Source organism: Pseudorca crassidens, chromosome 17 (assembly GCF_039906515.1).
Source record: "Pseudorca crassidens isolate mPseCra1 chromosome 17, mPseCra1.hap1, whole genome shotgun sequence".
NCBI classification, from domain to species: Eukaryota; Metazoa; Chordata; class Mammalia; order Artiodactyla; family Delphinidae; genus Pseudorca; species Pseudorca crassidens.
Genome location: NC_090312.1, coordinates 72,452,694 through 72,477,988, shown reverse-complemented (window position 1 = coordinate 72,477,988; position 25,295 = coordinate 72,452,694). Strand labels below are relative to the sequence as shown.

Sequence of the window (25,295 nt, the reverse complement as noted above, 5' to 3'; positions counted from 1 at the left end):
AAAGCAAAGCCCACATCTATTTTGTGTGGGATGCTTAGCACAGTAGTAGGTACATAGCAGATGACCAAAAACTATTTGTTGAATGAATAAATGAAATCATACAGTCTTTCTATCACACCTCTTGTAAGAATCTGTAATTACTGCTTGTTGACTTGTGCACTGCCTGTCTCCCTCATGAAAATATGGGCTTCACAAGAACAGGGGCTTCGCCTGCCTTATTCCTATAGCCCTTTATATTCCTAATATCTGAAACAACTTGGGACATAGAGGTGGCTCAGTGAAAATTTGACAAACGAATGAACATAGGTCCCAGTATATGGTATTGACTGACTTGACAGAACTTTGAGATTATCCTCATCTCTATTTTCAAACCTCCAGGATTAAATATTGTGAGTGCTCCAGTCTCTATGTATTTTAAGTCATTTACATGTAGTATTTAATTTACCAACATATTATGTATATTATAAAGCATACAAAATAAAAATTATCATAAGGATGAGATCAAATAAATGCTAGATTTTTTTGGCAGCCTACTTTGGAGACCTATTTCCCTGAATGACACAATGAGTCACCCACAGTTAAACTGCATTCAGTTACACAGTTAGCTGCAAATCGTTTTTCAATATTCTTTAACCAAAAGCCTGTTTGAAGACAAAATTCTTTTTAATCAAAGTTCTAGAATGCATGAGAGTGAGAGGGAGACAATGAACAATGATTTGCAAGTGATTGAAACGTGATTTTTATTCAGAATTTACTTTATTGCAGTTGTGAGGTTGAGGTTACTGGTTCCGGAGAAAATCAAGCAACCGTACATCATAGGTGATGTGTACCCCAAAAGTGAGAAGTTCAAAGTACTAAAAAGTTAGATAAAAAATAAGCATGGGGGCTTTTATCAGGCAGTGGCGTAGTAGTAAAAATAATTTATGCAGACAAACTTTCCCCACAATCTATGCTCCATAGAGGCAAGATGAAATAGCCTTTAACCTTCGTCAGCAAGTCAGAAGACATTCAACTTGGTCTAGGTTTTGATTATCACTGTTATGGCAGCTTTATGGTGTGCGAAACTGGTAGCAAACGTTTTTCCTGAATTTCTTCTTAAAGTATAACGGGCAAGCTCAGGCCAGGAAAAATATACGTCATGGGGGATATATGTGAAAGCATAATGGATTCTACCCCCAGTCACTTCAAATGCCTTTTCCTGACCCACTGTATTGACTTCTAAATAAACCTCTAAATACAGATTTAAACGGACTGTGGTATTGAGACCACCGAAGAATTTCTCTTTGAGACTCCATCTACTTAAACACACAGCAGCATGACGGTGGCTGTTTCTGGTATTACTCTAAACTGAAAAGCCTTAAGCCCTGCTCGTGTGGTTCAGTCTCCCCAGAGTCTGCGTGACACGCAGCAAGGCATCCGCTTTCGCCATTTAATGCTTCATTGGAATACCCGACAATCTCATTTTCGTTCCGAAATATAAAATGTTCAGTCATTAATTAGCACTGAGTGTTATATTATTAAATTTACTGACTTCTGATTCTTATTTGCAATGCTTCTAGAGTAGTTTTGGCATAAGGCACCACAGAAGACGAATTCCTTGCTATAGGGTTGATTTTTTTGTGGGATGGGAAGGGATGGGGGAGGGAATGTACACGTTTAAAATGACTTTTTCTCTGAATATAAAAGTCACTCATGCTTCATGTACAATTAGTAAATAGAGAAAAAAGTATGAGAGGGAAGGAAAAAAGATCACTTAAAGTGCTATCACTCGGTCATAATAATCACTTAATATCTGAGCATTTTTCCCCAGATATAGTTAACTATATCCTATGTAATAAGTCATAGTTAAACTCAAGCTGTTAATTCGGCTCTGTATCCTGTTTTCTCCCCATTTCAGATTACATCTCAAGCATTAACAATTTCTTGTAGATGTTTACAATGGGCACAAAAGATTCCATAATCTGCACTAAACAAGCCTCTTTGTTGAGCATGTAGGTAGCTTCCCAGGTTTTGAGAGGATAAACTGGTGATAAAACATCTCTCTACACACTCTAAACCTTTGCCCATATTTCAGATAATTCCCTTAAGAAAGCTTCCTAGAAATGAAACCACAGAAAACATCAGTGCCACAAACAGAGTAAATGGATTGAGTTTACATGTGTTAGGCTCTGTCGTAAGCATTTTGCATAGAAACTAATTCAGTATCAGTTCAGTTCTACAGATGAGAACCCTGAGGCACAGAAAGATGAACTCACTCCCTCCAAGGTCACTTAGCTAGAAAGTGGCGAAGCCGGGATGTGAACCCAGTGGTCTGAGGCTGGAGCTGGTGCTTCGAACCTTTATGCTGTATGAACTTTCTAATCACATACGTAAACATGACCCTAGCAGATCATAAACACTTGGAAGGAACTGACCCCCTAATTGAACCCTCAGACGTTACAGAAAGCAAGGCCCTGAAAGATGAAGTAACTTATTAAAGTCACACAGATAGCTAGTAGCAGATCTAGAGCTTATATGTCCTGACTCCTCATGCTGAGATCCAAACCTTGCCATGCAAAGCATGGCCTGCAAGCCATAGCATCAGCAGTGCCTGAGAGTCTGCTACAAATGCAGAGCCTCAGGCTCTACCCCAGCCCTCTTCAAGCAAATCTGCTTTGTTAACAAGATCCCCTGGTGATTTATTTTCAACGCTGAAGTTTAGAAACTCTGGCAATCCACTCTGTAAACTTGATAGATTAGTGGACAATCTGCCTATAAGCTGCTAGTATTTCCACATCATTAAAAAATGTATATATATCCTCATTTTTCAGTTAGTTAAAGCTTATAATTAGGTTGAACCACATGAAATTGCTATTTCAGATCGTCAGATATTAGCAACTTACTGTGGTTCAACTTCAGTGGGTAGAGGGGTAACAACAATAAAACGTATAGGTATCTGCGCTCTGTGTAGAGACTGGACTTGAGGAAGAACGTTTCCTTCCCCCAAAGAGTATACAGTTCGTCAGAAAGAACTAACAATTAAACAGACAATTATAATTCAAAATGATAAGTGATACCAAAGAGCATTCTGAGAGCTCAGGAGGAAGTTAAGTGATGTCTTGGAAGATAAATGCTATGGAAGAAAACAATTATTTCCCTCTATTAGTGGCAAGAGAGATGGGCTTGCAGGCTTTAGCCAAATTATTAAGTGGGTATCCCCATAAGCTGTCAGATGCTGATAAAACAAAAAGATAAAGAATATAAGGTATTTTACAAAGTAAGGACAATGTGAATTCTGCTTGAACGGTGAAAGCAAGATGCCTGTGTTGTTCTTAATGATGAGAGCAGGTAAAGAAAGTTACAGGTCTTACCGCTTCGCGTACGTTATTCTCACGGGCCCCCATTTGGTCATTTCTATTTTTTGAAGTTAATGGATATTTCTAGTTGGATGAAATGAACTGGCTTCCCATTGTACTATGAAATAAAAGAATCTTTGGAGTAATTAATACTTAAAGATACAATATGTTTACCAGAAGTGGTGCATAATTTTTAACTAAAGTGTACAGTATGTGTCAGTATACAAAACCTTTGCTAAATATTTACCATGAAATTTTTCTATTCTCAGTAAGTCATTCCTTTAAGTACTTGCAATTGGCTATTATACCAGTGAGACTGGGCCACCATGTTGATTTTGCATCTTTCCACTGGTTGGTTTAGGAGGCTTAATTGAGGGCATTAACTGAATGTTTGAATTGGCAATATTCCACTTTACCACTTCCTCTTTTTCTTATTAAGATTGCTTTCCTAGAAAGAACTTACCTACCAATAGCTATGCCCATGGTGAGCTATTCAACCTGCAGTTAAATGCTCTCTATATAAACTGTATTAAAGGAAAAACCAAATGCTTTTTCACCCACAAGAAGGAGGCCAAGATGGTGGCAAGTCCTTTGGCATTTCATGTCGTATGTTTTCTTGAGAAGCTATGTGTTAGCTTCAAAACTGGAGAGTAATTCTCCAACCTTGGGACCTTCCTCCTGCTATTCCTCAGCTGGTCCTCAACTCTCCCCTCTTTTTTCCACAACTCCTTCCCTCAAGGCTTTCTAAGAGGTTAAGCCTTTGTCACAGGGGCCAACTGATTTCACACAATTTCTGCCTGGACGGTTACAGATTTTACTCACCTTGACTGCTGTCATGGGAAGTGTGCTGAGCTCCAAGCAGGGAATGCTGTCAGTCTCAGGACACTGCGAACCACATAACACTCTATTTGATCAATTGTATCTGTTCAAATTTTTATTGTTATCTTATTTTAAAGGAAGACTGCCTCTGCTCTCCAGGGCCGTTTCTGTGGTACTCGGAATTTATATTAAGTAGGGGAACTGAGCATAGGAATTGAAATCAGACATACTGCATCAAGATACATAAACACTTAGAAAAAGATGAGCTAAAAGGAAGAATGTGGACAATTAAGTTCTGAGAGAGAATCTGGAAGTGTAAGCAGATAGGGTAGGGGGTCCCCGGAGAAAGAGTACCAGGCATGACTTTCTTGACATGAGAGAAGCCATTTTTGGTCTAAGCCATGTTGTGATCTAAGCCAGGGCCACAGTGTTTGCCCTTGAACAGGTCTCAGTAATTAGTGATCTTAAGGGAACAGAATAATGCAGGAACAAACTGGCTGTTATCGGGCAAGAGAAGTAACAAGAGCAAAGATAATAAATCAGTTGTAAATACCGCCAGCTCAAGCATGTTCTTGAGCTGTTTTGCAGAATTCAAACCCCCCTTGACCCCTCAACCACCAGATCAAGTGGAACCTAAGCGATGACGTTGACCTTTTCTGACCCTTGTGACTTCAGTCAACTAAAGCTTAGACTGTCACCTTCAGGAATATGTGTGTACCCTTAGCTTAAAAGTTCTCCAATCTTGCTGTGCAGGGAGACACTTCTTTGGGAAAGATGCCCTGTGTTCTCCTTACTCACTGCAAGGAGTAAATCCTTCCTTCTGATCCCTGGCTTGGTTGTGTCTTCCGGCTTGACAGCCCCCAAGAGGTGAACCCAGTTTTCGGGAAACAGAAGTCCTTTGGTTCATAAAAATTATTCAAAGACTAGAGATGTTAAACTCAACGTGAATCGATGATTAAGGAGCCATCTATCATCTCAAACGCATTGGTATATATTCCTGAGAGGGTGAAATAACCATGACAAAAAGGCAAGGATCACGTCTCTAAATCTGGTAAAAGGCAGTGGCAAATAATCACGCTGGCCCGCCGGTGCCCCTTCTGGCACTCGCAGGAAACGACAGCTTCACCTCAGATCGCCTCCCGGGAGTCAGAACGTTGTTCAAAGCATTTTAGGAGCCCGCACAAGTAAAACACCCGAGACCAGATTTGGGTAGTTGGATAGGTGATACCCAAGACAGAGTGAGCAGGGAGAAGGTGACAGGAGGCTGGAGAATACTGCATCGAGGCACACCCAGGTGGTCCTAGGGCTCCCCACATCCCTCCTGCAGCTCTAGGGGGCTAAGTGGCTTCTGTTTCTCACTACCTAGTCTGGCAAAACTGCCTGCAGATGTCAGCAGTCCGATTCCTAGTTTATTAGTTTCCATCTTTGCCAATCTCTCTTCCTCCCTCCCTCCTTTCCTCCTTTCCATCCATCTAAACTTTTACTGAATATGCCAAACACTATCTGGGGACTACGAGAATACAGATAAAAATACGACATAGCACCTTACTCTCAACTTGCTTATAAATGAAAAGGAAAGACGGGACATCCACAAACAACTGTAATGCCCAGCAGTATGCAGTGATGGCTATAAATGACAGAGCGAGCGCTGTAGGATCTCGGAGGAGGGAACCATCACAGCTGATTGATGGGGAGCTCTTGCTGGAGGAACCGTGTTCGAAGGGCTCCTGAAAGGCTCGCAGGCACGGGGGAGGGAGAGCTTCCCCAGAAATATGTGCTGCCTGGGCAAAGGTGCAGAGGAAGAGAGGTGGTGGCGATGGAGATTGTTCACAGTGTTAAGAGGAAAAAGAGGTCTACCTGCAGGGCAGCAGCAGGAACAAACGGTAACTGTGCCCCCCAAGGCTCAGTTCCAGCCGTGTCACCTCGGTGCTGACTCTCCACAGTGGTTCTCAAACTTTAGCTTACATCACCTGGAGGGCTCCCTGTAGCCCGAGCTGCTGGGCCCACCCCCAGAGTTCCTCAGGGCGGGGAGGGTGTGGCCTGCATATTTGCATTTCTAACAAGTTCCCAGGCGATGCTGATGCTGCCGGCCCAGAACCGTGGTCCCTGTCCAGGGACCAGCCAAACAGCCTCCCACCCCACTTTGCTGTTTCCCATGGGGAAATTTCTACCCTGAGATATTCACATGGCTCCTGGTCTCACTTTACTCTTCTCATGACACCGTTTATCCCCTCTCTATGCTTTAACTATCTTCATAACCTTTATCAGAACTTAACACCACGGTTTATTACTTTTCTGTCATCCCATTAGGATGTAAATCCCAGGAGAGACGATTTCATTCACTAGTGCCTCAAGCAGTGCTATATTCTGAGCACCTAAACTCCTGTGTTCCTAGGACTTAAAATAGTGTTGGGCACACAGTAGGCACTCAATAAACAGTGTTGATTGAATGAATGAGATGTTTCTTAGAAAGGCGAGAGCCAGGATAAGGGACCTTGTGTAGTTTTAGGCAGAAACCACGGAAACAAAGATGACTCAGGATAGAAGCCACATCGCCCCCATCTTGAAAGTAAAGAAAAAGATACATTTCTTTGCTCCTGTAAGTAAAAGGCTTGGGGTTGGGGATGAGAAGAAGGGAGGGTCAGGTGGATTGGGGGCATGAAGTAATTGGAGAGTTCTTAGAGCAGCTGTTGCGGAGCAACAAACTAGGCTCCTAGGGAAAGAGAGAAAGAAGAAATCCTTAAGTGAGACAGAGGAAACAAGGCAGACTACATTTCTCTCTGGAATACCAATGTGGTTTTCCTCTCAGGTATCATATTAAGATGCTTTTCTACCTGCCATTTGCAGTCTGTTCCCTACTGCTTCTACACAGAGATCTGAAAACTTAGGGAGAAATAGCCTCCCCCACGTGTCTTCATTTTAGGCCCTAAAAGTCAAGGGCTTAGAGTACTTTTTTCAGCAGCAAATTTCTAACTACTCCAAACATTTTGCTACACAGGCTTTTCCCAAATGTCTCAAACCTCCCATATGTTTAGTAATTCTGATGCCGAATATATTGCTATCACATTATCACATACACGTTACATATGTTCCACAGAAACATGATTGACAGGCTACAAGTAGGACCCCAGCCATCTCATGACAAGTCTTTTGTCCTCATTACATTCACAAAAATCACAAGAAGGAACTTAGTAGACATTTAGGCGATTCATATATTAGTCTGATAAGAGGAGGACAGTCTGAAAGGTAGATGGGGAAATGAAAGTATGGCAAATGAGGTCACATGTGCAATGGCTACAGAGTCTGTAGGTGCAAAAATAGACCAGCGTTCTCATCTGGTAATAAGATGTGTGATCCTGTGGAAGTTTCATCTTTCATTGGTTGGTAATCTAAGACTGAAATGCTATAAACATATAAGATGTGTGTGTTAAAAAAACAGGTCGAGAAAGAGCAGGAAGACGGTGTGTTGACCTAATATACTTGCATTTCCATTTGGGTTTTTTTTTTCCAGTTTAGATTGATGGATTAAAACATATGTATAGCTGATTCACTTTGTTATAAAGCAGAAACTAACACACCACTGTAAAGCAATTATACTCCAATACAGATGTTTAAAAAAAATAAAATAAGCCCTCAGGATACAGAGACTACCACTCTTGCCTTTGATGATTCCTAACCTTACCTGGGGATAAGGAATGATAAGTCATCATCGGTAGTCTTGGTACTTGGTAAGTGTTTTGAGATGAGGTAGGATGGGTCGACTGGAAAGAGGGAAGAGAAGACTGTACCTCCAGTTCTCAGATAACTGACAGGAGGAGGGAGAAGGATGCCCATTTATTTGATTAAGAAGATCCATTTTCATGGGTCTTTTACTTAATTCACCAGGAAGACAGAAGGTAACGGAAAGGTAATCAATTTTGTAACAGGATGTATCTGCACGAGAGCCTTTCCAACTAATATTCCAGATGTAATAATTTACCTAATATAGTACTTTATAATACGTTTCGATTTACAAAGCACTTTATCGTTTCGTTTGAGGCTAGAGAAATACAAATGAGTGGCAGTCTTTTCTTTATCCTCTCTTCCATTGCTGTATCATTTCTGCCCTCCTCCTGGAACCATTTTGAGTTCCAGAAGTTGCTCTAACACAAATCTTCAGTTAAACATGTGTTCTTTCTGCTTTCCATTCCAGCTTGGTTTCTCACTAAACTAGAGGTTAGTGATTCCTGTGTCTGAAGGGACAAAAGAAGAAAGGAAATTATCCTCCTCGAGGGCAGGGGAGGATAGGATAGGATGGCCCCTAGAGGAGAGGCTGTCCAGCAGGAGCCATTACTGTAGAGACTGGCGGCTGCCGTCAGAACTGTAGTAATGAAAGCAGGAGGGAGGGACGGGGAAGAAAGACCCCCATCTTTCTCTCCTTCTCTGCATTTGCTTCCTGGGAAAGAGTGCCAGACAGAGCTACAGAAGCCCATCTTGCAGGTACAAAGAAAAGAAAGGCAGAGGATGGATGGGGAGATTTCTGACATTGATCTTGCTTGACTTGCTTCATAGCTTCTTAAGGGCTTATTTAAAGATATATCCTCACCCTTTCATGGAACTGTAACAGATTGAGTGATGAGGGTCCAGGGCGGCATGATCTAGATAACATGAGGAAACATGGGATGATCCTCAAGAAAATCATGGAGCTGGGTTCATGGTTCCTTTACAAACTCATCTCTACCATCAGCTGGGCCCTCAGTAATGCTTGGTGATCCTTCTGAAGGTTCAAGTCATCTCCTTCAGGAACACTTTAAATCGTCTTTTTATCAGGTTCTCTATCCACTGTCTCTTCTAGGATGAGGACCCTCCACCTACTTTAAAAAGAGAGGGCAGCTAGATTTCTATCTCTTCAGAGACCTTACTCCACCATTCTCCCCCTCCCTCTTCTTTACCTATAATCTTGCTATCTTTTCTTATTCCTACCATCTGGCATAAAATATGGCTGTATCTTTCCTAAGAAGTAAAAGCAACCTGATTCAACTCTTCAACTCTAGTTATTGCCCCTCCCCCCCCACCCCCTTCATGGATAAGCTTCTTAAAATTATGGTCTACACTCACTACTAATTTCCTCACATCCCATTCATTCCTCAACCTACTGTGCTCTGGTTTTCACTCCTCATTCCACCAAGAGCATTTTTGATGATAACGCAAGTGATTTCCTTAATGGCCAAACCAACGGGCACTACTTTGCAGTACTTGATGTGACTGACCTCTTCCTTCTCGGATCTCTTACATCCCTTTAACTGACATTTCTTGGGTTTCTTATTTTCTCTCTAGGCCTTTCTACTGGTTTCTTCTCTGGCATTCCCTCTCTATTCTTTTCATGTAGTGAGTGCCTCCTGGGTGCTTCATCCTACACTCAAAGTTTCAAGAAATTCTTTACACATCAGTTACTGGAATCTACATTACAGGCTAGATCTTTCCCTTGAGCTTTACACCCATCAATCCAATCAGGCACTTCATAGGCATCTCAAACCATACACATCCGAGAAAGTACTAACCTTCTCTGCAAAGAGCTCAGTCCTGTTAACTAATCCCGAGAATCACCTTATACTATTTCCTCTTTCTTCTCCCCTTTGGTTATCTAATTGTGAAAATTCCACCACCTAAACATTTTTTTTTGTAAACATACATTTTATTTTTTTACTTTTTAAAATTATGTGTATGTTTTGAGTCTTCTTTTTCTTTAATTTTATTTATTTATTTATGGCTGTGTTGGGTCTTCATTGCTGCCTGCGGGCTTTTCTCTAGTTGCAGCCTAAACATTTCTTTAATTGGTTTACCTACTTTCCCTTCAATTGTTACTACCAGAAGCCAGGCTCTGCTGTGTTACCATGGTCACCATAATATCCCAGTCTTCTTGCCTCCAAATCTTTAGCCCTCAATCTTCCCTTCTCAATGATGGTAGAGGGAATTTTCCTCAAAAAAAATCTAATTATCTAAATTCCCTGGTGAAAATGCTTCATCAGCACCCAGTCACCTTTGGGAGAAATCAGGACTCCATACTATGGGGCCATAAGGTGATTCATGACCTTGAAGCCTTACCTCATCTCTCCTTACTCCCACCAGGAGAATGCCCTTTACTTTAGCCATGCTTAATTGTTCTGATTTTCTAGCCTTGACAAGCTCTCTCACCTATAGTTCTTTGCGCATGTAATTTATTTCCTGTGTCTGGAAAACCTTAACCTGAGTTCTATTTGTTCTTTTTGACTGAGGTGAGGCTCATGTCCTTTAAGTACCAACCATCTAAAAGAAAAATGTAAAGTATCTTGTATATTTAATAATCCACCCAAATTTCTGCTTGTTTTTTTTTTTTTTTTTTTTTCGGTACACGGGCCTCTCACTGTTGTGGCCTCTCCCGTTGCGGAGCGCAGGCTCCAGACGCACAGGCTCAGCGGCCATGGCTCACAGGCCCAGCCGCTCCGCGGCATGTGGGATCTTCCCGGACCGGGGCACGAACCTGTGTCCCCTGCATTGGCAAGCACACTTTCAACCACTGCGCCACCAGGGAAGCCCTGCTTGTCCTTTAAGATTCATCTTGCAACCAAGAAGCCTCTTTGCCCTCTCTCCACCCTTCAGTCTGGATTAATGACCCTCTCCTGCACTTACCCAGCTCCAAGAGTTTTCTCTAAGGGCACAGCGATCCCAGAGCTGGAATTGTTTGTTTACTTGCCCGAGTACTCATTATGCTGCGCACATGGACAGTTCTTTCATCTCTGTAGTCCCAGACTAGCAGAGGGCCAGATCCCCTACAAATGTTTATAGAAATGAAATGAAATCCCCCCTCATTAAACGCTTCTCAGCCTTGCCAACTCACTTTACTTCACCCCCAACAAGTCTAGGGAATAGAAAAGAGTAAGAAGTTTTCTGGATTCACCAGTGTGTTGTAAAAAAAAAAAAAAAAAAAAAAAAAGCTGTGAACTTGGCTGACCTGGACTTTCATCCCAACTCCACCATCAGCCCTGCAAATCCTTTTTCCTTTCTGGAGTTCCGCTTCCTTAGGTATTAAATAAAAGGATTGGACTATGATATATTTTTTTTTTTTTTGGTCTCCTTCAGTTCTGATGCTCTGACTTTAAAAGACCATGTACAGAATAAAAATGCACACTGTTATATCAGCTTGAAGTGCAAAATTCTGAGTGCCCATTTGGGTGGATTATTTCTTTAGGAGAACCGAGTGGAAGGAAGAATGGGTTGGCATTCATTAAATATAAGAGTGACCACAGAGAGAGAGAGAGAGACTGCTAATTATTTCACAGTACGTTCCTCCAGATCCGGCCATTATTTCCTAGCCTCCCTTGCAGCTGAGGGCATCTAACTGATTCTGGCCAGTAAGGAGTGATGTTTGAACTTCTGGACTGTGCTTTTAAAGGAAAGAGGAGTGACCATCCCTTTCCACTTTCCTGCTGGCTGGACTGCAGAGCTGGAAGACTCCTTCCTAACAAATTTGGGAGATGAGTGTTGAGCACAGCAGAGGTATAGGACAGAGGGAGCCTGATTCTCTGGCACCATCAACTATACCAGTTTTGGATTTTTACATGAGAGAGAAGTAAATTTCTCATTTAAGCCATTGAATTTTGGGGTCTTTGTTCTAGCAAAAAAAGTGAAAGAAAAACAAAACAACCCAACAGTATCCTTAATAACATAGATATCAAAATAAGAAAATGTTTTACTATTTTCAAAGTGTGCTGAGAAAAAGAACAAAGATGGTAATTTTGTTGAAGAAACCCTTTAGAAATTTGCTTCAACCTTTAATAAGAAAACTTTAAGGAAACTTACTGTACTACGAAGAACCAGATCCTAAAGCTTCATATTCTGCATTCTGCTTTATCATAAAGAAGTTAACGCCCAGGGGCAGGTTGGGAAGGCATTTATTTGGCAAAGCAAATTCTAATCCTATATTCTAGTTATTTACAGATTGATCATAATGAAGACTCTAAAACAACAAAAGTTTTAATTTTCCGTTCGGTAATTCCATGTATAAAGACAGAAAACATAATGCTTTTGTAGCTTGCACAATCTAGGCTGTGAAGTCATGAACCATTAACATCCTTCACTGCTTTTCACAGGGTGGAAGTGATTAGGCTTAATGGCATTACCCAGAAAGTATCCTGGCGCCGTAAAATAAAAGCTCCATCATCAGACTGGGCTCCAAGGGAAATGCTCCTCCTTCCACCAGCTCAGGGGCAGGAGGAATGCTGATCCCTATGGAGTACCGTCTGTCTGTGAGTCCAGGTCAGGGGTGGGAGCTGTAGCACTGTGCATCCTAACAAGCAAAGCTGGAGGTCCCGACACACAACATATGGCAGGGCAGAAAGCTTTTTGTGTAATCAGCTGATAAACAACCCACACTTGGGGGCTGCACTTTGCGCTAGTGCCTAAGGAAAACCGAAAGTAATCTCCCACTAATTAGGGCCAAGTGCTAAAAGGAACTTCCAGAAGACACTAGAGAACTATTGTATTAACCACAGACCAACTTGCGGGGGCAAAAGTTCAAAAGCAACCTTAGGGCCCACCATACACCCTTCCCAGCGCCTCCTGCCTCCACTCTGTATCTACCCTGCACATTTCAATCTATCATTCATGATCTGAGATGCCTCCTCCTTGCTTTAGGCCCTTATTATGAGGAAGGCCTGCCTGCCTTGTTAAAGATGAGCAAGGCTGAAGCTCTCTATTCTCTGATTAACAGGGGAGTTTCAGGGCTGAGGAGAGTGAAACAGAGACAGAGGAACCAGAGTCTGATTAGAGAGGCCTTGAGGGCCTGGCAGAGAATGGATTTGATGGACTTGTCAATAGGTAACCAAAGTAGATCTTTGAGCCAGAGAGTAACACAACAGAAGTCTTACAGCATCAGTCTGAGAAAGGACTATAGGAAGGTAGATCAGCTAGCAGAAAGTTACCTCAACCTAGGCTGATATAAAGACGTCCTAAATATGGCTGGTGGCTATTACAAAAGAGAGGACAGGCAGGATTCTTTTTAGGGGTATGGAAAGAACTGAGATAAGCTTGCTCTTTAAGAAATAAGATGCAGGGCAGTAAGAGAGACACAGATGTAGAGAACAAACGTATGGACACCAAGGGGGAAAGTGGCGGAGGAGGGAGTGGTGGGGTGAATTGGGAGACCGGGATTGACATGTATACACTAACATGTATAAAATGGACAAATAAGAAGCTGCTGTATAAAAAATAAATACAATTCAAAAAACAAAGAATGAAATAAGAGGATAGTTGAAGACCTAAAGTAGAGCTCATTAAGGAAACAAACACAGTGGAGAATAAACAGGCTGACACCACAATTTGCCAGACTGAAAGGGGTACACTGCCAGTTACTACCCCGGAACAGCAGGTGCAGACCAGGACAGTCCCTGGCAAGTGAGGATTCATGGCCATCCGATCTGAAAAGAGCTTTAACCACCAACATAGACGATAACTCTCAGCTCATCTCTTGTGCTCTAGCCCTAGGCTTCCAGAAGTTCAGAACATTCCAAGGAAGCCACCATCAGAGGGCAAAAGACTTAAAAGCTTCTGTTGAGAGATGGAGGGGACTAGCTAGAGAGGTAAGGTGGAAGACGGGATGACGCCCCTGAAGTCAAATCTGTTCCCGAGTCCGTGTATTTCTCAGTCCTCTTCAATGTCACATCCAAATTTGGGGCCTCTTTGCTTACAGGATTTCGAGGACCAAACTGCCTTAAGAAGTCTTATTTCCTTCAAGTCTAATTCCTGGATCTCCATGTCCCGTTCTCATGGATGACTAGTGAACTTGACAAATAACTGGGGTGTGTGGGGGGGGCGATGGCAGGATGGGGGACAGGGATGGGGGTGGGTACAGCACGGACACTGGCTAATCAGGATGCAGCAGCGGGCAAGTGGGCTGTGACCAGCCTGCACACGCCTATGCTCATGGGGAAGAGGCCGGTCACTGGAGCTTCTCCCCGAGAAAGAAAAGAGAAGGCAACAGGTCTTCACCAAACGCAGGGCTGGAGAGGAAGGAGGAGTCCGGGAGGCCTCGCAGGCAGACCCACAGCACCAGGGGGTTCCGTCCCCCGGAGCAGCTCTGGTGGCAGAAAGTCTGTGTTCTCTCCACCCGCAGCCCAGGTACCTGAAGCCTGGGTGACCGGAATAGGGGAGGCCTGGGAAGGGATTTCTACCCTCCTTCTTGGTGCCTAGATCTCTTTTAACGCTCCCACAGTAGGCTGCTCATCCCATACAGCACTCAAGCACTGTGTACATCTTAATATCATGTGTGGGGCTGCTTTCTTTGCTAAATGCAAGCTCTCAGAGGGCCTCAGCTCTACTGACCAATGCTCTGGGCACAAGTAGGCACCGGAATAATACTCACTGAAGGAATGAGGTACACGCCCATGGCCACTTTCTCTGCTATCAGAGTGGAAAGACCGCTAAGTGCCAAGAACCACACAATACCCATGCTATTGCATTTAATCCCCACAACTTGGCAGGGAAGGTTCTAATATTGTCTCCATGTCTCAGGTGAAGAAATTGAGGCTCAGAGAGGTTAAGGAACTTACCCAAGGTAACAGAGCTACTAGGTGTGGGAAAGCAGAAATCGAAAGCCAGGCAGTTGAACTTCAGGACTTATCAACATTATACATGAAGAAAGTACCAAATAAGTGGTTCTTGAAGAATCACAGCCACTTTGGTTCTTCAGCATTGCCAGAGTTTATCGTGTCACTGGCTTAGATCTCCTTTACCATCACTAGAAAAATCTACCCTAACTTCATGTAAAGCAGAAGATCCTCATTTTTTGCCCTCAGGACCACAGTATAATAAATAACTAGGTCTGCTTCCAGGAATACGAGGAGACGAGGGAAAAGGAGAGAACACAGAGTGACATTTGCCCTAGTCAGAGTCTCATTCACTGATGTTTATCATTAAATGTTTGACATGCATTTGCAGCCCCTGAAGCCTGCTTACAGAGTATCAATAAATGTTATTTGATGTCAAGTTATTTCCCACACTTAGCTTCATGCCTTTCCTATGTATTTTTAAATCTTCCTTGTGTGTAATTTGATGTAGTTATCCAAAAAGATATTCGTTTTTGTCAGATTTTCCTTATAGTCTCTACATTTTTTTCATGAGATGCTTAAACCTGCTGTTTCCCAAGCGCCTATGATACAGCTGGTACCACGCAATCGTTACCAGCTTGTGCAGAAAGAAGACTAGGCTCATTAGATGCTCTCAGGAAGCACGTTGGTCTGCCCTGAGTGTTCTGTTTTTTGTCCATGCTCAGAGTCTTGCAAATGATAATCACTTATTATTATATTCAACCAAGACTTACAAAAATATTTTTTTAACAAAAATGCAAGAAATAGGGCTGCTTCATAATTACCACCAACACCACCAAAACAAATTACTTAAGGGACAAAAATGAGGGTTTAGAATGATAAATTTGTATGGGCAATAAAAATAATGCTCAATACTATTCTACCAGGTCATTCCACCAGGTTCTTAGCTAGACTTGCAGAAAGTAGTTTCTGGGGAAGCAGAGCAAAATAATCCCAAACCCAGGCAGAATTTCTGTCTTTGGTGATGAGAGAATGACATGTATCTAATGAAGGGAAGGTAAAAATCCCCCATTTTCCATGGTGAGTATGATCTGAAACCTCTCTGGTTTTGGAGCAGCTCTCCTGTGATGGACAGGGAAGGCGCCCTTCAGTGTCTCATGTTTCATCTTTTTCTTCCAACTTTCAGTCACCTTTCATTTGTACATTTGGGACTAACTTATTAGGTAGCAGCCAAAGAGAAAATGGCAACTATTACTTTCTTTGCAGAACAACAGAAAAGGTAGTGCAACTTCGTCCACAAAGATTCCAAATTCTCTAAGAAAAGGCCGCCGCCTTTGGCCTCGTTTCTTCTAAGTGGCGTTTAGGGAAGTGTGCACACCTGCTCCCCTGAAACAGGCCTGGTCACTTACCATTGATGAGGGCCACACACTGAAATCGTTATGGTCGGGGCTACCTCTGAGAAGAGGAGCGAGGTCCTACATCGCACGGGCGCATCTAAATCCGTGATATGTTTATCACAGGCCTGACATCCATTAAGAGTCGGAGCAAACGCCTCCACACCTTGGCCCGCACCGTCAGTCACTAAACACGTTTTCCTTACCCAGGGCTCCGAGGGCGGACCGCGTGTCCAGGAGACGTAAGAGCAGTGCTCAGATGTTAACTCCTCTGTTTCTCCCGGGAACACCGGGGTGGAAAATTTGGGGATTGTATTACCATCCATAGCCCTTATCCCCACCAACACCTCCACCCCCATCCTGCGTCCCCTTAAACTGAGGGAACAATTTCCTCTGTAAGTACTGTATTCAGGGGAACTCTAAAGCAGTGCCCAGATTCTTCAGGAGAGAAACAGAAACAATTTTCTTTTCCAGGATCACACTTATAAATCCTTCTCTACGCGATTCCTAGAAAGAACAAATTTGCTTCAACACCTGGCCGTCATTCAGATGGATATGAAAGTTTTCCTCAACTGGCCATAATTGAGCAACTGTAGTCTATTTAAAAAGATTTAAGGGGAGGGGGAAGGGTAAGCTGGGTCGAAGCCAGAGAGTGGCATAGACATATACACACTACCAAACGTAAAATAGATAGCTAGTGGGAAGCAGCTGCATAGCACAGGGAGATCAGTTCTGTGCTTTGTGTCCACCTAGAGGGGTGGGATAGGGAGGGTGGGAGGGAGACGCAAGAGGGAGGAGATATGGGGATATATGTATAGCTGATTCACTTTGTTATACAGCAGACGCTAACACCACATTGTAAAGCAATTATACTCCAATAAAGATGTTAAAAAATAAAATAATAAGCTACAAGGATATGTTGTACAGCACAGGGAATATAGTCAATATTTTATAATAACTTTAAATGGAGTAAAATCTCTAAAACTTTTGAATCACTATGTTGTACACCTGAAACTAATATAACATTGTAGGGCTTCTCTGGTGGTGCAGTGGTTCAGAATCTGGCTGCCAGTGCAGGGGACACGGGTTCGAGCCCTGGTCCAGGAAGATCCCACCTGCTGCAGAGCAAGTAAGCCTGTGCGCCACAACTACTGAGCCTGCGCTCTAGAGCCCGAGCTGCGCAACAAGCCACCGCAAATGAGAAGCCCGCGCACTGCAGGGAAGAGTAGCCCCCGCTCGCTGCAGCTAGAAAAAGCCAGCATGCCGCAAAGAAGACCCAATACAGCCAAAATTAAATAAATTTTAAAAAAGAAACAACTAACATTATAAATCGACTACACCTCAACTAAATAAATATTTTTAAAATAAGAAAAAAAAATTAAGACCCTGGTTTTCCTCCTGTGTAGAAAGGAACTAGAGGAGCTATTTAAGGCTCTTCCAGCCCTAAAATACAGGAATGCCGTAATTTCCAGATTCAAAGAACGACCCCTTGCAAATTCAAGCAAAGCACTCGCTGCATATTTCGAAGCAACTCTTCAGGATAATAGGACATGCGCAGTCCCAGCCGCTTTACACGCAGCCCCGTGCCTCGTTATGCGAAGCAAACACAAAGCGTGCTGACCCACAGAGCGGGGAAATACAAGTGGATTTCCCCTTCTGTGTTTCTCCCTTCAGAAAAACACCCATAATTTTACAGTTGGCTACGTTTACTCTTATTTTGAGTTGACTCATTTGCATCGCTCAGGTTAGAAAATCTAATAACCACTCTGTAGGCTAACAAGCACTCAAAAAAAAAAAAAATGCCCACACGATTTTTAATCACTGGTGAATTTCCACCCACGGCTTCTGCATACAATCCTAAAGGGGAAGCTTTAGTTTTCAGGTCACAATTCACGTGTCACAACAGCATCCTTCCTGCCGAGCAACCACCAAGGCAAATACTGCACATACTGACCACCACTATTCCAAAGACAGAATCCCCATCAACAGTGGTCCACGGCTGAGGTTGGCACGTCATAAACAGTATGAGAAACTAGACTTGCGTCCACCACATTCTCTCCAAAGAGCCAGGGACTGCATATACATTTACTGTTAGGTGACCAGGAAAGCATACAGATTCTACATACGCAGAGTCTACGGACCAGAGAAAGTGAGGTACACTCGGGCGCATACCAGCCCCCTGACCGGAGTCCAAGCTGATCGGGACATGAGAGTCTCTCCACTTACCTCGCATAGCGGCTGCTGTAAAGATGGCTGTGTCCTGGGTGCAGAATCTTCAAAAAGAGCAAGCAGAGAGGCAGAAAAGCAGCTCTCTGGCTCCTGGGCTTCCCGAGGAACTCCATAGTGCGAGGATGAGAGGGGCTGAAAGTTCTTCCTGCAGTCACAGCCACCCGAGGCTGGAGGTGGCTCCCAGCGCGCCCTCCACACAGCTCACGGTCCCTGGGAAAGCGTGGGGAGAGGGCTTAGGAGGGAGCAAAATGTGACACTTCTTTCCAGCCTCAGAGGAAAAAAAAAAAAAGTTCAAGCAGCTGAGGGAGGGAAGTTGCTGTTCAGACTTGGTCTTGGGACGAGAAGCAGCAGCTTCTGCCCACACACAGCCCTGCCCAGCCCCGCGCTGAGCTCCAGGCTCCCCTCGAAGGGGCTGAGCCTCCCCGTGCTGACTCACCGCAGGGGTTTGCTGGGTGTCGCTTCATTAGGGTAACTCCTCTTTTTGTCCTCTTGTTTTTCGGGGCGTTTTTTTTTTTTTTTTTGGCTCTTCAAATTTAGGCCCCTAACTTTTTTGGACAACCTTCCTGCTACCCTAATTGCAAAAGACTTGTTTGAGGATGAGCTAAACACGCAGGCATAGAACATTCCAGGCTTCGTGTTTTGATCTACCATGGCAAATTTCTACAGGGAGTCCACATTCCGAAATGCACAGTGAACAGTCTCGATGAGCTGTGGCCCCTGGCTGTGGCCAGCCGGTCGTGGTCCCCGCTCCTACCTGCACCGGGACGGGCAGCTGCTTCCCTGGGCTTCAGGGAGCCCCTGTGCTGATTCCATGGCGGCAGCATCCAGACCTGCGGCTATTTCAAAGGTTCTCATGGGGGAACTGGAGGACTCTGGGTGCTAAACCACCTTTCCTGCACATTTGGAATCACTTAGGGAGATGGGCTATTTAAATCAGAATTCCTGGGGGGTGGGATCAGTTGTTGAAAAAGCCCCCCAGGTGATTCCAATATTTAGCCCCCCTGCTGGTCTAGAGCGGGACTTCTCAAACTTGGCCCTGCACGCACATCACCTGGGGATCTCGTTAGAGCGCAGCTTCTGAGGCAGCAGGCTGGGGCTGGGGCCTGGGCTTCTGCATTTCTAACAAGCTTCCAGCTGATGCTTGGACTGCTGGTCCTTCAGTCACACTTCGAGGAGCCAGGCTTTACTTTAGAATGAGGTCTGCTTTTTCTTCTCTCTCTAAAAGCTAGAGGGTGGAGGGAAACCTTGGAGCAAGCCAGTTCCTTCTTGTTTTTCCCAAGTTGGTGATGAAGAAGGCTTTTTTGCGTTCACTTGCTTCTACCCCAATACACTGGAAAACCCATCCAGGATATGCTTTGCTCTAGTAAATAAGAACATTGTTATCTAGGGTGTCCCCTGCTCTCCTCCATACCCAGTCCTGGTAGTGCTCTGGAAGATGGTGAGCCAGCGTCCCTCTATCCCACTCACTCATTTACTTCTCAAATTTCCTGAAGAGTCGTGTCCAAGAGCTCCTGGACCTTCTAACATGATAGCCAGAGCCTCTCCACCTGGGGAGTTGACTTTGCGTCCTGAGTTTGGGCCATAACAGCTGAAATGATTTTCATCTGAGATGATTCTCTAGAGTTTTCTACAGCTACCCCAGGATTGAATCTCTTCTCTGCATCCCCTTCCCTAACACACAGTATGTCTGCTCCTGTAGGGCACAGCACTTCGATTTTAAGTGTCTGCTTTCCTCACAAGGCTGCCTTCTCCTTGAATGCACAGCTATACCCCTTTCATCTTTGTACTACTGCCTCTTCTCTCCTAGAGGGAACAGTGTTCACTGAAGGAATGATCAACCGTGTTTGTTGAGTGAGTGCCGAACCTGGGAAGGGATTCATTCAACAAACATTTACTCTGTGGTCTCTGTATCCGGATAGAGGAGAGGCCACCTGGGCAGCTGAGAGCTGTATGGGTGCCTTTGAGGAGTAGATGTGCCCAGGCCTCCTGGGTTTTTTTCTTGTTTGTTTATATTGTTGTTTTCTTCCTTCCTGACTTCCTGGCCTAGTGCTTTGGTCTTTGTGAACTGGTGAGGCTGTGCTGCAAGGCTCACAGGGATGTTTCCTGGGGCCTTTTCTACAAGGCCAAGAAAGCCTATACGACAGTCAGTGAGCTGTTGAAATAAGAGGTTACTGTGTAAATAAAACACTTCATCTCGTTGCATTTCGTTATGTCAGAGCAATGTATAAATCTGTCATATTATATCACAACATTAAACCAGGAATGTTCAGTCTCGGACTGGGGATTAAGCTCATTCTCAAATCACCCTGAAGGGTTGGATCCAGCGAACACGTTTAGCAAAGGCTCTCCAGACTCTGAGACCGAGGTAATCATTTCCTGGGCTATCACAAATGCAAAACACCCTGGAGACATCCTATAACCTTCCTAAAAATTTCAGATCAAAGAGAGGTTCTCAAACAATAGAAGCCATTCCCAACAATCTTCCTCTGCTTTTCTAAGGACCAGGTTATCTGATCAGACTTCCCTTGGAGTAGATAAGCGCCCATAAAATGAGTGATAAATGGAGTCCATTTAGCAAGTGGGAGGAGAAGAGATGGTTTTATAGATGGATTCAAAGATAAAAGCTCCATTTTTAAGGCACTGAGAGGGAGTGAATTATTAAACCAGTTAGAGACTCAGAGACAGAAAGATGAGACATTCTATTTATCGGCTATGCCTCTGTCATATTTTGGTTGAAGAGTGAACTTTATTAAAAGAAATATTATCCTGCAGAGAAAAAAGGAAACTACAATAGGGAAAGGAAAACATCATCCTTGATTTGGGTCCATTGTGGTGGATGATTAGATAATGTTTAATGTCTCTTCCAGATCTGGAATTCTGCGATGCTATGGGGGAAGATTTTGCAAATCCCTTTCTCAGGGATATGAGCGAGAGCCATGTAGATGAATTTTGGTAAAGACCTCATGAGAAGGTGGAAGGGTGGGTTTGGGCTTTGCGGTACAATCAACCCTCCCCTCGCAGCTGGTTTTGTGCTCAGGCCTCAGTGTCTTATTGACAGAGACCTTATTGCCGTCTTCTCTTCTATGGCTTTCTGCCATTGTTCCAACATGTGAGGAAAGAGCAAATGTGAAGTTAGGTTACTGCCTCATGCGGTCTTGGCAATTCTGTAAGGAAGTTCTGAAGCTTCCTTTAACAACACATCACTAACAGTTCCCTCCCAACCTCGTTCAGCACCGTCTTGCCCCTATGGGTTTTGTTTTGTTTTGTTTTTATTTATTTTTGGCTGCGTTTGGTCTTTGTTGCTGCGCGGGGGCTTTCTCTAGTTGCGGCGAGCGGGGGCTACTCTTCGTTGCGGTGCGCGGGCTTCTCATTGCCGTGGCTTCTCTTGTTGCGGAGCACGGGCTCTAGGCGCGCGGGCTTCGGAGTTGTGGCGCTCGGGGTTAGTTGCTCCGCGGCATGTGGGATCTTCCCGGACCAGGGCTCGAACCCTGCATTGGCAGGTGGATTCTTAACCACTGCGCCACCAGGGAAGCCCGCCCCTATGTTTTTAATCTTTCTTTTGTCAACTCTCCACATCTCTCTCTTCCTCAGACACAAGCTACTTCTCCTCTTCTTCCTTTCCTCTCTCTCCTCCCTCCTCCTCCCCCTCTTTCCCCCTCCCCCTCCTCCTCCCTTCTCCTTTTTCTTCTTTTTTCCTGGCTTTTCAAAAGCGCACTCTTGAACCCTGATAATTTGCTTTCCAACCCTATCACCCCGATGAAGCATCCTCTTTTTTTTTTAATGTTCCTTTTCTTTCAAAAATTGAGGTATAATTGACATAACATTATGTTAGTTTCAGGTGTATGACATGATAATTAAATATATGGATATATTACTAAACCATCACCGTAGTAAGTCTAGTTAACACACGTAGTTACAAATTTTTTTCCTGTGATGAGAACGTTTAAGATCTACTCTCTTAGCAGCTGTCGAATATGCAATACCCTATTATTAACTATAGTCAGCGTACTGTACATTACATCCCATGACATTTATTTTATAACTTGAAGTTTGGACTTTTTGACCTGCTTCTGGCAGCCACAAATGTGTTCTCTGTATCCATAGAGCTTTTTTTGTTTTTTTTTAGATTTGACATATAAGTGAGATCATACAGTATGTCTTGCAAATTTCTCTTAAAGATCAGTGGTGATCTCCAAGTGGAAAAGCTTTTGTTCACAGCCCATTCTGCATCTGTGCAGTTTCTAAGGCTGTTTACCAACTCCTATCTGAAACTCTCTTTTCTCTTGGGGTCAGGGACGTTGAGTTGTTCTGTTCCGCTCTTTCCCAGGGTTCTGTCTCTCTTCTTTGCCTGCTTAAAAAGGCAGATGCTTTATAAGGGTCTTTGTCTTGCCCTCTCCTCTTCTTGATGCGTCGTGGACAGAAAGGGGGGAACAGTTTCCTGGAAGAGATGGACTTGATTTGGGTCTGGAAGAGAGGGAAGGATTTGGCTGGATGGGGATATGAATGCTGGATAGAGATGGTCATTATTTTTAAGGAAACATTGTAAAGAAACTCATGGTCCCTAACTTTGTGACACTTTGTGCCAGTGGGGAGGCTGGGCAGATAAATAAACACATCGTTACACTTGGTGGTTTAATTAATTATATAGAAACAAATCACAGATGCTTTATTAAAAAGTGAGGAGGGAATGGATCACACGTGTAGGGTGTCATGAGGAAGTAAACATTTAAGTCAAATATGAGAAGGAGCCAGCTCTACCGAGAAAAGGGGAGTAGCGTGCCGGGAGTGAGGGCCGGAGACAAGACCATTACAGGCACAGGGAACAGCATATGCAAAGATGTCCTGTTCAGAATTTACTGTCCTTCCTTAAGTCAAAACAGGATAAAGAGTGACATTCAGGCTCCCAGTTTGGCATTTACGGCCCTTGAAAACTTTCTAATTTTTATCTTCTTCAATATTCCCTGAATATTCTGTATCTCTTCCTTCATTTTCCTTCCTCTTGTGAGGGCCATGTCCCTCACAAAAGAAGTCTTCCTCACTCAGGTGAAAGAGCAATTTGAATAACAAGTGTGATTGATGGACAAGCCTATTATTATGTTTTAGGCCCCTGTAATTAAGTTACAAACGTGTTTTATAGAATTTATAGAGTAGAACCAAAGTTTTTTAATGTAGGAAGGTGGGAATGAGGAGTCCTATTCGCTGCTTCCAAGCAGCAAAGCAGACTTCTCCCTCCATCTTCTCCGTCTCTGCTTTTCCTTCTTTCTCTCCCTCCTTCTCTCCCATTCTCCCTGCTGCTTTCCCTTCCTTCCTGATACCTGTCTCTAAGGCGATTATGAAGAAATGAGGTAGAGAAAACATAGATAAGAATACTTTAGAAATTACCATTCTGAACGACAGAAGAAGGATGTCTGTGTTACACCATTTGTGATATTAGTGTTCTAATGAAAATTAAGAGGCATTTGAGCTGGATGGAGCATGAGAGAGAGATTAAGAAAGTTTGATTAGGATAAAGTCCAAAGCAATAATAAACAAAGGATTGCAGAACCACTCTCCAGTCCACTTGCGTCAGGCAGTGAAAGATGATTTTTAAAAAAAGACAAAAACAAATAAGAATGGAAACAGTAACAGTGAAAAAGATTCAATTTTAAACAAAAAGACTAAGGGTGGGGGGGCGGTGGAAATTTAAGATATAACAAAGATGGAAGAATAGGTGATAGAACTTGTTTTAAGAAAGAAAAGCTGTCTCGAGGAATGAGAGAAGTCAGACAGACAGCAATGTTCCACCTTCAGACGTATTAGATGCTCAGAGGTGAAGAGATGAGAATATCGTCTTAGTGCTGAAGGACAGGGAAAGAGTAAATAGAAAAAGAAAGGAGCTCTATTCCAGCTGGCTTGTAGAGATAAGTGTCCTTTCAATGTCTCAAAAATTCCAAGAAAACAGGGAGCTTGAACTAATAATACTTTCAATATGCTACAGTTAAAATAAAATGTACTCTTGCAGAAACTAACTCAGAAACATTTTAAGAATCCAAGTTGATATAATTAAGGTAAACCTTTGGCAAATAAGACTAGTTGAATAATTTTGGTATAATAAAAAAAACAATATTTTTCTCTGATTTATCAATATCACGTATAATGTAAAAGCACATTTTTATTCTATTTGGACCTGCTTTCTCTAAACTTACACAGGTGTACTGATTGGTTATGGAAAATGTCACTTTTTCTACAACTAAATTGAATCATTATTTTGACAGATGCTTTATTTTAATAGGAATCATGTTTTGTAGTATGTCAGCTTGAAGATAATTTCCAAGATCTTTAGGGAGTTTAATAATAAAATGACAACCAATTGAAAAATTGGCAAAGGATCTGACTTGACATTTCTCCAAAGATCATATACAAATGGCCAATAAGCATATGAAAAAGATGCTCAACATCATTAGTCATTAAGGAATTGCAGATCAAAACCACCATGAGATAGCAGTTCATGTGCACCAAGATGGCTAGAATCAAATACACAATAATGAGTGTTGGTGAGAATTTGGAACCCTCAGCTACCACTGGTCTGAATATAAAATAATGCAGCTGCTGTGGAAAGCAGTTCTGTAGTTCTTCAAAAATTAAATATATACAGTTACCTTGTGATCGAGAAATTCCACCCCTAGGTTCCACTCAGGAAAATTCAAAACATATTTTCATAGCAAAACTTGTGTACAGATGGTCATAGCAGCATTATTCATAATAACCAAAAAGTGGAGACAACCCATATGTCCACCAACTGATGAACAGGTAAACTAAATGTGGTATATCCGTACAATGAAATGTTATTTGCCCCTAAAAGGCATGAAATACTGATACTTGCTCTAGGATGGATGAACCTTGAAAACAATATGCTAAGAGAAAGGAGCCAGACACTAAAAGCCACATGTTGTATATTCTATTTATGTGAGACGTCC

The 25,295-nt window shown here is 43.1% G+C and overlaps 1 protein-coding gene across 1 annotated transcript in view; it reads right to left on the bottom strand.

Annotated features, from left to right (window-relative positions):
- The window catches only part of CPA6 (carboxypeptidase A6), a 259,464-nt gene extending 240,944 nt beyond the window's left edge, over nt 1–18,520 (bottom strand). The window contains exon 1 of the mRNA XM_067711246.1: nt 18,337–18,520. Coding sequence (XP_067567347.1) covers nt 18,337–18,452 — 116 coding nt within the window. The 5' untranslated portion in view covers nt 18,453–18,520. The remainder of the gene's footprint in view (nt 1–18,336) is intronic.
- Nucleotides 18,521–25,295: the final 6,775 nt, after the last annotated feature.